This window comes from Pomacea canaliculata, linkage group LG11 (assembly GCF_003073045.1).
Source record: "Pomacea canaliculata isolate SZHN2017 linkage group LG11, ASM307304v1, whole genome shotgun sequence".
NCBI lineage: Eukaryota > Metazoa > Mollusca > Gastropoda > Architaenioglossa > Ampullariidae > Pomacea > Pomacea canaliculata.
In genome coordinates, this window is record NC_037600.1 from 6,962,558 (window position 1) to 6,975,264 (window position 12,707).

The window sequence follows — 12,707 nt, forward strand, 5'->3', positions numbered from 1 at the left end:
AGGGTGGCAGATAACTTCTGCCTACTCTTCATACATGACCAGGCAGAATTTGTACAGACATCAACCAGGCTTCAGTTAAAGTCTGCACTGTGGGCCAGAATAACTGGTTGAATAACTGCATCGAACTTTAAATCTGCATGTTAGACCAGCAGAACTGCACCAAGTGCCTCACTTTTTAACAGATTTTATAACACCTGCTAAATGTCATTCGAGTATGCAAGTGCCTACACCTCAAAAATGGGGGATTGGGCATGAAGACAAGGCCAAGCAAGAATACCTCAGCAAAATGCAAGGGGAGCATCATTGTTTTATCGTGACTGAGTCAGGACTCCACAGGTACCCTGGGGATCTTGTTTTGGGGGCCAGGAAGGGCTGTTCCCGAAATTCACATAGGCTGGTTTTCCCATACACAAGAATAAAACAACCCATGAATTGCATCTTTGTACACATTTTTCGTTTTTGTTCGTACCCAAACTTCTTTATGCAGATAAAGGTTCCATAACCCTTAGCAGGTCGGTCCCATTAAACACGCTTCTTAACCTTTATCTAATCTGTTTATCTTCATCCTGTATTGTCTACTTGTTCTTAGTTTTCTTACAGAATTTCTTCTGTGTGCAGACGGTCTTCAAAGAAACGAGCTTTTGAAGAAAAGCTAAAATTGTTACAAAAGAAGGTAAACATTATTACTTAAATTATAAATGTAAATAAATTATAAAGTGATATGTTATAGGGAAGAATAAGACATATGTACTTATACCATGAGGCTGGCTGTCCTTTTATGATACATATTGTGACAATTTGTCTTATAAAAATTTTAACTTTTCCTGAACGTGACCATTATAAAACATATTTTAAATTATTTATATCTATTTAGTTTATTTTCTGCTTAGATTTTTCAATAAAGTGAATTTAATGAAATCTTAACTTGACATTTCGGAGTATTTCCCTTGATAAAAAAAATGTGTTTCATTGTTCAAGTTGCATAAAGAAGAGGTTACACATATTGTCATTACGTTTTTGAAAGAGTCTAGCAAAAAAATATCTCAAGACATAGAAGAAATTTTATATTTCGTACAATCTCTTCATATAAATAAAAACACATACAGAATTAAAGAATATCTGATCAAGGCAACTGGCCTGTCATACAGCCTTACATTCGTATTTGCGGGGACTGATTGGAGCAGGTAAAGTGCATTAGTGGATACAAGAGCAGATCACAGAAATCTTAATGTCCGCACATTGCAAAAGTTCATCAACCACTCTATAAACCAGTTTTTTAAATTTTTAATTTTTCTTCTAAGTAATAAACATGTTGCACATGTTTGAAATCAATGAAACCTATCGCTTTCATTTCAAAATCATTTTCTTCAAATAAATAGAACAACTACAACACCAAGAAAAGTTCTATATCTTTCTAAGTAAAAAATGTGTGTTTTCACCCTATGTTTTTTGTGTAAAGATGTTTGCTACTACTCCATCGCCATGATGCCCAGTCAACATTTCCTCTCTCTCTGTCTCACGCTCACACACACACACATTGTACGCCTACGCACGCACATACAGAAGAGGAAAGGGAGATAAGCGTCTTTTCCAGATGGATAAAAGGCAAAGTAAATGTTTAGAAAGTCACATAATATTAAGCAAATGAAGAACGCAATCCGATCTTCCTGACAGGTGTTCGTCCCAGAAATCTTGCGACTGTTAATTAACATTCTTAACATTCTCGTGTCAATTATGTGTTAAAAAGGTTTGAAAAAGCGGACATTTAAAGGTTAAAAGTAGGATGTTCCATTAGGTGTAACTGCTGTCATGAATATAAAGCTCTTTCGATTTCTGTAGATCATTTCTGAAATGAAACATGGTATGCTTGCATAAAATACTGTTCATTTTCTCGTTTTTCTCTACTCTCTCTCTCTCTTTTCCCACACAAACACAGAGAAAGAGAGAAAAAGAAGGCAAGAGTAAAGACATTTATGACAAGTGAATGCAACCTATCGGGATATCAAAGTGCTAGTCTAACGGTAAAGTAAACAATTTTACATATGTATGTCTTTTAACCGTGAAAGATGTTAAGTCTAGTATATAAATTCTCCTGTAATGAAAATATCATTATTAGCTGTACTCGTCTAAAGTAATCAAGGTGGCGAGTCGACTTAGTCTACGCATGCGTATCTCTCGCCGGTACACAAGGTTCAAAGGTCACACCGGATAACAGACCTTGAAGCAGACATTTAGTCTTCATTGCCAGCATGCTGTAATCTGGGTTTATTATTGTCTAACTGGGACAGCCTTCCGTTGTAGCTCAACTGATGAGTGTTGTACTGACACAAATGACACAAGACAATATCCGCAGGGTCTGGATACCGTTGGACAACTTTGAAAACATGACACTTGTCGTTGGCCTGCTTCTTTTCGCCGAGGGCAAGGACTTACATTCGCTTTATAGTTCTCATCCTTTGGTAAGTGTATAGGTGAAGCTTACCACCTGTATCTGTGATAGTGATTACTCCCAGTGTCTTTTTCAACAATACAATCCATAAAAAGGCAATAATCTTCTCGCCCCGTGTACATCCCAGTGTACATCTCAGTGCACATCCCAGCGGTCTCTGATTATTCTTGATCTTACAGAGAGCAGATAGTTTCAATAAGCACCAGCACGCAGATAGTATCTTCCAAACCTTAAAACGATCTAGTCAACCCTAAAAACAATAAGTTTCAACCTCATCCTTATTTAAACCTGTGAAATGTCATCTAAACTCTTACGGGATATATATGTGTATATAAACTCTTGTCTCCTGTAAAGAAGCATGTTAATACGGCTTAATGTATTGTTTATCAAAACTAAAACACTTCGAATTCGTAAACCTACCCCAGTTACTCGCACACGCACTGTTGCCAGAAATGGAGTAGTTATTCTATTGTTGGGTGGTTTGGAGATTCCCGATAAAAGTACCTAAGTATCAGAGTATCAAAGCTGTCCATTTCATGGTGAGTGGTCTGTAGATGACATACCATCAGGACGAGGCCAGCCACTCACAGGAGTCGTCTCAGCAATGTGTCATTGAAATATAATTTCGTTTGAACCACCAATCCAGACCTATGAAAAAATAATCCACTTAACCTAAAAATAGTAATTCTAGTCATAACTGTCATGGCTGCCACACAGTCGGACAGTGACAAAGGTGTGTTCTACAAACACTGACGACTGGTTACACTGTGTGTGCACAGATTATGTATGAAGAAGAGGTCGCTGATTGTTAAGAAGATACTGAAGCAGAAATACGATTCGACGGGTTGTCCCAGGTATGTTATGAACGAGTTATTGTGTCATTGTCCTACTAGTGAATGTTGCATTGACAATGGTATACCCCATGTGAAGAAAATATACTACATACCTTTTGGTCTCGGTGATCATAAGCTATTTGATATAAGACTACAGAGATGTATTTATGAATATATAAGATTACTAAGTAATGTGTGCACTAAGAGATGAGTTCATTATTAAACAAATATGTATATCTAGCAAGATATGTATTTCTAGCAACATGTTTACGGTATTGTCTTGTAAAATGTAAAATTTAATTCTATTTGGATATTGTGACATTTATTCAACAATATACTAGAATAAGCATCCCTCAATAGTAATAGCTTGTGTTTGTGCGTTTGCTTCGTCTATGGTCATTGAAAGGATTAGTCGAAACAGAATTACTGAGTTCGTTACATTGTCATTTATAGGATGTTGTTAGAAGACGACACAGCAACAACCGAAAGTGCCCTTATATGAAAACCCTCGAGACTTCCCTCCTTGTTTTGGGCCTCACGGCTTACAGTGGGTTTCTGTCACAGACCGGAGACAGTTTATATCTGACAATCAAAAGTTTTATCCAGTTTCGTGTGACACTAACTGCCTTCTCATGTGTGTTTAATTACCTTGACCTGACGACAGACATTCAAGCCGACACCGTGACCCTTGCCTCCACCCTACCCGCCTACACTTCCTTCCTACACTTCTGAAGTCTTATTGTCAATAGATACAATGCAGTGGCTGGTTTCTGGTAAACCGGTTTTAATATGAACCTCGTATTCCTCAACCGGTGTCACAGCTGAGTGACCCTAAACGAACATCCTTTCATAAAACAAGTCCACCAGAGTGCAATCTAGGGTCACAACTGTTAACTCGAAGAGCAGTTAACAGACTTTTTTCTACTAGGGTGAGGCAATAACATATATCACCTATTTTAAAACTGTAACCATTGTAGAGTGATGTGAAATGTTGTGTTGATGTGTCACAAGGGGTTGTATTATCTTAATGTTTACTCTGCCGTATACATGTATATATATTTTTTGTTTTTGTTCACTATTTCAGACTGACATCCAGTATAATGGACGGGTGTTTCAAATCACGTGGTTCACATCCATCTGGGAGATCGTTTCGGCTTCGTTTTTTTGTGTCTGCACTTTTCTTGAGTGTTTACATCTCATTACATTCAAACGTGTCAGCAGCAGGTCAGTAACTCTTCTTACATTTGTTTGGTAGGATTCTAATATATATATACACAAATTCTTTAAGGCTAAATTACTCTTTCGTGTTCCATTCAACATTATTTTATACTACGAAGATTTTTCTGCTAGCAACTTAAAAGAGTTAATTTTTGTTATAATAAGCATTTTTGTGTAATTATAAAGTATGGGACAGTCTAACGATGAAGAAGAATAAAGACCTTTTGAATATCATGATAATTGAAATGAAGTTATACATTTCTTTCATCCTCGTTATAAATACATCCGTTACCTTAATAATAATAATGAATAATAATAATAATATCGTGTATTTTACCAATACAGGAAGCCAAATAATATGCACTGTTCCCTCAGTGAAACCAAGAAGAAGCACAGTCCTCACGTGTTATTTCCCTGAAGATGTCAGTGAAACAAAGAGAGATTTTACTGTCTATCGATACAGTGACGGCCGTCCAGGTTACATTCACATTTTTCCTTGTTTCTCTTTGTTTGTTTGTTTTTTTCTCACTAATTCTAATTTTCCCAAATGTATTTCTTTGCTTCGGTTGGTAGAGGATAATACTACACATTAACTTATTTGTTGCATACACATATGCATGATTGAAACTATATGATATAGCTCATAGATAAATATTACAGTTTATATTACTCTAACAGTTAGAGTCTAACTCATGATACCTGGAATTATTCATTCTCTTTCTGTCCGGATTACATTTTGTGGTTTTTCAGTTTTATGGGAAAGTTTGTAGTCATCATGGATGTGATATCTCTATATGGCAATAAGTTATCATACTAAAAAAGAGTTTTTTTTCCTCATTTATTGATGATCGTACTTACCATAAAATTTTCCCTATGTGCGAAGATGCTGTCCTTGACTGCTGGTGGTGGTCGGGGAACTTATCCTGCTTCACGGGTCAAGGATACACGTACGACAGAAGGATATCCACCAAACTGTCGCTAGTGATTCCCCGAGTTTCAGCATCTGAGCTCGGCACCTACGATTGTCGACTAGTGAGTTATGGACCAGACTCCTTCTTTAGCTGCGACCTCAACATCAAGCTAGGTGAGACCTACACTTCAATTTATTTTATAAGTCAAAGTAAATATAACAGTTATTATGAAAGTGTTTATTTATAGATATTTTTGTGGGAATATCAGAGTACCAGATATGATAAACGTTTTTTTTTTCTACAAATTCTGAAGCAGAAACTGGAGAACTGTTATTTCTATGAGTGACATGTTTTCAAACCAGGGACCGCTTACTGTCCACAAAGTTGTATCTTATTGATGTTTAGTGTTTACTTTCTGTTCTTTAGATGGAAGGTCAGCCTGCGACATCCCTTCCGTCAAACTGGAAACAGAAACTGCAGTCACGTGCTACTTTCCTGAGGACCTCAACAAGTCTCGCACAGACTTTAGAGTCTATCATCACTCTAGAGAAGGTCCTACAGACATTATTTTTGCTTTGTTGTGCTGTAGTTTATGTCCCTTGTTAGCCTGCGTGCCCATTTTCAAAATCTTTCCCGAAGTGCTTCATAGTCACAGTTTGTAACAAAGGATTCTTATTTTCTTCAACTGGTTTGTTTTCGATGAAAACGTACCTCGCGATAATATTAGTACTTATTGAAATCATAGGAAAGGATTGCATTTGCATATTTATATTCGTTAACATTTTTTTAAATATTTTATTTAATAAGAAGTAGGTTTTCTTAAACAGTTGCTACATGTTTTATCTTCAATTAATATTTTTAATTCGCACCAGGCAAATTATCTAATATTTTCTCTGGGAAGACTACTGGTGATGCAATTCTTTCTTGAGGAAAGGGAGAGAACTAGAACACCGTTCACACATGTTGTAAACTTGTAGAATAGAAACAAACTGCTTTCTGCACATGGTAATAAATTATACCACAAACGCAATGCTGAATCAGATCATTACAAGCAGGTTAGGTATCGCTCACAAGCTGCAGCGAATTTTTTTTTTTTAGTTTTTACCTTATGGGACATTTTGTATAACAAAATATATGGTCAGTTATGAGACTTTTTGTTTGATTATTTTTGGGTTTTTTTAAGTATTTAGATGTACAATATCTTATGTCGTATCTTTAGGTTCAGATGCTGTGCTAAACTGCACGTGGGATGGAAACATTCTGAACTGCACCACTTCTGAAGGTTTTCAGTTTGACAGGAGAGTGTCCAGATACCTCAGTCTCACAATAACCAATGCTACAGAGTCTCACGAAGGAACATACAGCTGTCAGAGCTCAGGCACTGAGCCGTTTCTCTACGACAACTGTTCTTTTACACTTCAGAAAGGTAGGACATAAGTACAGGTATCCCGTTCCCATCGCGGGGGTTGTCAGGATAAAACCATGAAAGCCTTCTACCTAGAATGTTGCCAGTTGATTTTTGTGGTCCTCTAGTAAGGCGACTGTAGTCTACATAGTATACACAGACATCTGTGCCTCGAGTAGGAGATTCAGAGGGAGAAATTACTTCTCTCAGATGGGCATGAAATGGTCTGTAAGTCTCTCCACCTAGATATACATGAATTTATCTTGGTTGTATTAATAATTTATTATTATCACTTGTAGTCTTTAATACTTTTGTTCATCCTTTGTACAGCTGCCAATTCATCCTGCTCAGTTTCAAATGTGAAGGACTTGGACTTGGCAGAACTAACATGCATCTTCAGTGTTGATATCAGTAAAGCCAGGCAGGACTTCAGGGTAATCCGTCTGAAGGGTCGAGGTAAAGAAACACGAAAATATTAGAATGTATCATTTATTATATTTGTAACCACTGTGTTATTATCTTTTCAGTAATATGGGAACAGACGCAGTATTTTCTTTGCAGTTAATTCAAGAAACGTTAAAATACGGTTATAAATTAGTTTAATCTTTTGAGGTGAACTCAGAACTTTATTTGTCTTTCTCTATATATATATATCTTACGCATGTTTATGTATATGAAAAGGGAATTTTATACATCGCAGGCGTCACTGTCGTTAGCTGCACGTGGCTGGATGACCAGCTGGACTGCACCAACGAGCCGGGATACGCCCTCGGCACCAACGTCACGGATCGCGTCGTCATCACACTGCCTCGAACGTCACGTCGGCAAAATGTGACGTACGCTTGTCACCTGCATGGCTCTGAGCCTGCTGACTCTGAGTCGTGTGATGTTACCTTTATAGCAGGTAGAAGTCAAAACATATTGTACTCATTTGCAGCCTCATTGCAGTTTTCAATTAATTGTTGTTAATTTGTCAGTAAAGTAAAGCTGTTATATTTTACATTAATTTAACATATTTGACCATAAAACTGACAAAAAAATATGTATGCAAATAATCGAGCCACGGTGCCAATTACTAAAAATATAATTTTACTGTGAGAGGAACATGAATAAAGAATATTTTAATTTACTATAGAAATGAAGTATAAAACTATTTGCTAATGAGTTGGTTTTAATGAAAAACGTTTTTTCTCCTTTTTCAGACCCTGTGAAAGTCTCATACACAACCGTTATTGTAGTAGCAATTATTGGAGTTGCTTCTCTGATAGCAATCATCATCTCCTGTATGATTCTTCTGTGTAGGTTACGACGAGAAAAAAGGTAAATGAAAAATGAAACATTTCGTTTATTTTCGTACCCAAACTTCTTTATGCAGATAAAGTGTTCCCTAACCATGAACAGGTCCCATTAAGCACACTTCTTTGTTTCTCCTTTATCCAGTCTGTTTATCTTCATCCTGTATTGTCTACTTGTTTTTAGTTTTCTTACAGAATTTCTTGTGTGTGCAGACGTTCTTTGAAGAGACGAGCTTCTGAAGACAAGCTAAAGCTGTTGCGAAAGAAGGTGAAAATTATTACTGAAATTATAAATGTAAAGACATAATATGTTAATGGCAGCAATTTTTGTTTATGTTTACAAACTAACAGTAGCACAGTAGGTGTCCTTCATAGCTTTCCTTTTACATCGAAGTGTGCTAAAGAATGTTTTGCTTGTGTCTTTAAACTCTTTTGTGATCGAAGCCTGATAAGTACCTGTTAACTCCCCTTCTTAACTTAACTTTTAAATCATGTTGTGATTCATTAATCATTTACTCGGTTGTTTACTATTTAGTTATTTTTTTATTTTCATTAGTTACCTATGGTTGTCTATTAAATTATTATAGAATTTACTAGTCTTCCGCTACAGCTCTTTGATTTTAGCATAATTTTTCAACATGCTGATTGTTGTCCATAAAGAACATTGAGTTTAGTTTTTTTTTTTTTTGTAATAGGTTTTTGTCAAGTATATAATACATTTAATATATTTATTTATAACCCACAGAAAAAATGAGCTAACAGAGGATCTACTGTTACTATTTTCTTACTTTTAAGTCATAGTTCAAGTTGCATATTAAAAATTAATTACGCTAATTTTAAATTATGGTTACTTATATCTGTTTCAGAATAAGGAAATCACACATAATTTCATCAACTACCTCACATCGTCCTGCCTAAAAACATATAAAGACATTGATACACGTTTTTACTTCGTACCATCGTTATACCTAAATAAAAATACATACACACCTGTTGAGTTTGCCGGTGAGAAGGTTTTAATAACTCGGCCATCCACTGACACGGTCCTGAGGCACGACCAGGCCATGCATGACCTCCTACAAAATCTCTACCTGCTGGCACAATCCGAGAACGAGGCTATGTTTGTCATCTCACAGTTCAAATATGACAACTACCTGGCTATGTCACAAGATGTCTTCAATGGCCACCTGCTGCCTATGCCTGATAAACTTGGAGAACTGAATAAAGACTACGGGAACTTTGACCTTCTAATCGTCCATCGCAAGTACGGACTGATGGTTGTAGTGGTCAGGGCTTGTGGTCCTGAGCCTGGAGGCGACAACGAAGAGAAAGATGATTCAAATATTTTTGAAGAAATAGATAGTGGAGTCAGACAACTACAAAACGCAGAACACATGCTCCAACATGTCCTGTCTGACCAACACTGGGATGTTCCTGTTCGCAAGACATTGATGTTACCGAATGTTTCACAAGAGATTCTTCGTCGTGTGCTGAAAAGGAACAATATGGAGAGGCTGGTAGATGTTGAAGGGAGACTGAATGTACCACCACCCTTATTCCGCAGGGATAAACTAAAGGTTCCTTTATTGTCGTTATATAAATAGTTCTAAAACATTTGATATATTTGTTATACCATGTTGAAATTACTGTCCTCTGCTTCTGCAAACGAGCACGCATACACACAGACAGGAAAATAGGATAGAGCAATATTTTTTCTAAGATTTTATGGTTGAAAAAGTGTTATCTAGCAAAAACACCCAAAAAAAAAACAGCATGAGAGCAAACAAGAGATAATAAACTAAAGGTTTAAATTAGTTCAGAAAAAAAGAGCAAACAAGCATAAAGAAGGACACTGAAAAAATACACTGTTACCATACCATTGCCTGTCACGGGTTAATGTATTTTTTTATCCTTACTTTCTTCTAAGTTGATGATATATTATGATGATCATATTTCTAGACAGGACGCTCTAACCGCGAGCTGCTTTGTTCAAGACAAATGTCTGTGGGCTGAACAGCTTAACAATGGCAACACTACATGGCATCTGAAACAGTTGATGAACTGTGGATTAACAAACCTCGACTTCAGTCCTATTATCAGCCATGAACAATATCTTACAGTGATTTCCAGGTACTGCCATCTTTCTCCTGTCTTAAAGTCTGCTAATGAGAAAAAAAATGTGCATGCGTGAATTATGCTAATTTTGGTATGTTAATTTTTATCAGCAAAATCTTTGTTTAATTAATTGTCGTCACTGACTTTGCAAGAAATTTAAATAATAATTTGAAGATCAAAAATGTGTTTGCTCTATTTTGTAAATATGTTATATGAAACATTATGAGAAGATTGTAGTTATTTGTAATTACCAAGTAAACTTTGCAAGCCAGTCCTAAATTTTGCAAGGTGGCAAGACACTTTCACCAGAGTTCACGAGGTTAATGATTTTGCCACTCTATTTACCACTGAGATAATGAGCATCTGACTTCATAGATACTTTGCATTTCTTGCAGGTTCTGTAGTCCAATCTTAGAATTTTCCCTTTCTCTGCCCGACATCATACCACGTGACATTATTCCAGTAACATGTGAACACGCTGTGTGTCTGACCGGAGACCTTTTTGAAAGTCCGATATTGCACGAAGGACATTTGTTTTTGCTGGAAGAAGGCTCACCTCGAGTAGGTCTTCTTGGCCCGCCAGGCACAGGGAAGACAAGAACGCTAGAGCTGATGGGACGAAGATGGCGGTCTCAGGGTCATGACGTCTTCGTAGTGTCCACGTGGACGACAAGTCGCGCGGCCTCGCGCATGCTCTTCGAGATTCTCAGCAAGACGAAGGATGGAGGCCGCGGAAAGCAAGGGTCGCGCAAGGGGCGGGTCACCTTAATGGAGTTTGATTTAATGAAGGAGAGCGTCACAGAGGTTGTCCAAAAATTGGAGGACATGTCACAGAAAGGAAAATTATTCATCCTGTGCGATGAAGCGGAACCTGACAGGTAGTTTGAGATTTGTTCCTGTCTGACATCATGCCCTGTGTTTTCAATGTTATTTATATTTGCTTATTTATTTAATGTTTTGTTAGCGCGCAAGTTCTTAAATTGATAGGTTCATACAGGAGACTGAACATATTTCTAGAATGGACTATTATTTTGAGTTGATGATTTGACATTTTTTTAAAAATCAAAATACTTGTATTTTTTAAAAATGTTTTTAGCATATAATACATGTATTTACAGTAGCTCAAAACCTTTAGAAAAATTTACCTCATCTTGAAGCCATGTGTAAGCTTTTTATGTGCTTACAGTCACTATGTTACATAACACTCCATCTTTGTCTGTGCTAAGAACTGTTACTATTAAATGCAAATATCATCTCTAGCATACAAACAATATTCAGTGCGCTTCTGTGAAGTTGGCTCTATACTAGGAAGGTTTGCGAGTTTAAAGTTATATATATATATGAGTCACTAAGGCTTAACTCATTGTATTTTTCAGCAATTCTTCGTCCTTCATGACTTTGTGTGAGAACCTTTTGGAAAAGGTGCCAGCACTACATCTGTGGTATGCCAGTTGTTTCCATCTCAAAGTGGCAAGTGGTTGGCAAGGAAAACAGTTTGTTGAGCCTGTAAGCTGCCCACCAGCAGTACTGCGAGAACAACAACTGTTGCAATTAGCTAATGACTGTCAAATGACAGAATGGACACACACCTCTAAAAGACAAGCGCCAACACAAGGACCGATGATTAAGCACGTGCATCACACCGGGGATGGCCATTCTGGTGAAGATCCCAGTGATTGTGCGATCTGCTCCAATGAAGTGGTCAACTACCTCCAGTCCTTATTTACTGGTAGATATTGTTCCTTTTCTGCTATAAAACAAATATTTAACTGTCCAAAAATTATCATAATGAAAAATTTAACAAATAATGGTTATTGAAACATTGTATTGGTACCATCCAGATCGAACCCAAAACGAGTGATTAAATATGTGTAAAATGCTTTTGACATATTTGTTTGTTTGTACCATAAAGTAAGAAAGATCATCATCCCTGGAAAAAAACAAGAGTAGTATATATTGCTTTTTTTAATATGCCAGTGAACCCTACATTGTGTTTCCTTCTAACAGAAACATCGGTTGAACCCTCTATACCTGGGTCATCAGTTGTCGACATTCTCCATTCTCCGCCAGTAGACGGAATGTCGGGCTTACACCTTTACCAACACGATGTGCTTGTGTTGACTGAGTGTGATGTTCAGACCGATGCGATGCTCCTACAAGTGTTGGCAGCACGTGGCTTCACCACAGAACATTTTGAAGAGAGCAGTCTGGAGACTTTTTTTAAAGACACAAGTGAACGTGTGCTGATTGCGAAAGGAAAACATCTTCGTGGAATTAAGAAGAAAGTGGTGATTTATTTGGAGTCCAATCAAGGGGATTTAATGGAATTTAGCCCCGTTTCATTTAGGTCGTCTGATGATTTTGAAAAACTGAACCGACTACGTAGTCTAACCAGTTGTACTTCTCAGCTAATCTGGGTTACAGTTCCAAAGAGTTCATGGCTTTGAGAGACTGGAGTTCATTCTTTTCTTAGTTTAAACC

General features: G+C 37.0%; 1 protein-coding gene across 1 annotated transcript; it reads left to right on the forward strand.

The window, feature by feature from the left end:
* The first annotated feature begins 9 nt into the window (after positions 1-9).
* Positions 10-10,124, forward strand: LOC112575697. The gene is made up of 13 exons (XM_025257675.1): positions 10-673; positions 3,229-3,303; positions 4,367-4,506; positions 4,846-4,977; positions 5,384-5,584; positions 5,838-5,963; positions 6,631-6,837; positions 7,147-7,272; positions 7,517-7,720; positions 8,019-8,136; positions 8,325-8,379; positions 8,978-9,688; positions 10,071-10,124. Exons 2-13 carry the CDS (start codon positions 3,236-3,238, stop codon positions 10,122-10,124), a joined length of 2,142 nt encoding a protein of 713 aa, XP_025113460.1. The 5' UTR covers positions 10-673; positions 3,229-3,235.
* The last annotated feature ends 2,583 nt before the right edge of the window (positions 10,125-12,707 follow it).

Bases quoted from the DNA above. Each gene is read 5' to 3' on its own strand.
- LOC112575697 (XM_025257675.1), top strand. From the start codon at position 3,236: ATGAAGAAGAGGTCGCTGATTGTTAAGAAGATACTGAAGCAGAAATAC. The intron at 3,304-4,366 runs GTATGTTATGAA...TCACTATTTCAG, and splicing joins GATTCGACGGGTTGTCCCAG to ACTGACATCCAGTATAATGG. The intron at 6,838-7,146 runs GTAGGACATAAG...TCCTTTGTACAG, and splicing joins TTCTTTTACACTTCAGAAAG to CTGCCAATTCATCCTGCTCA.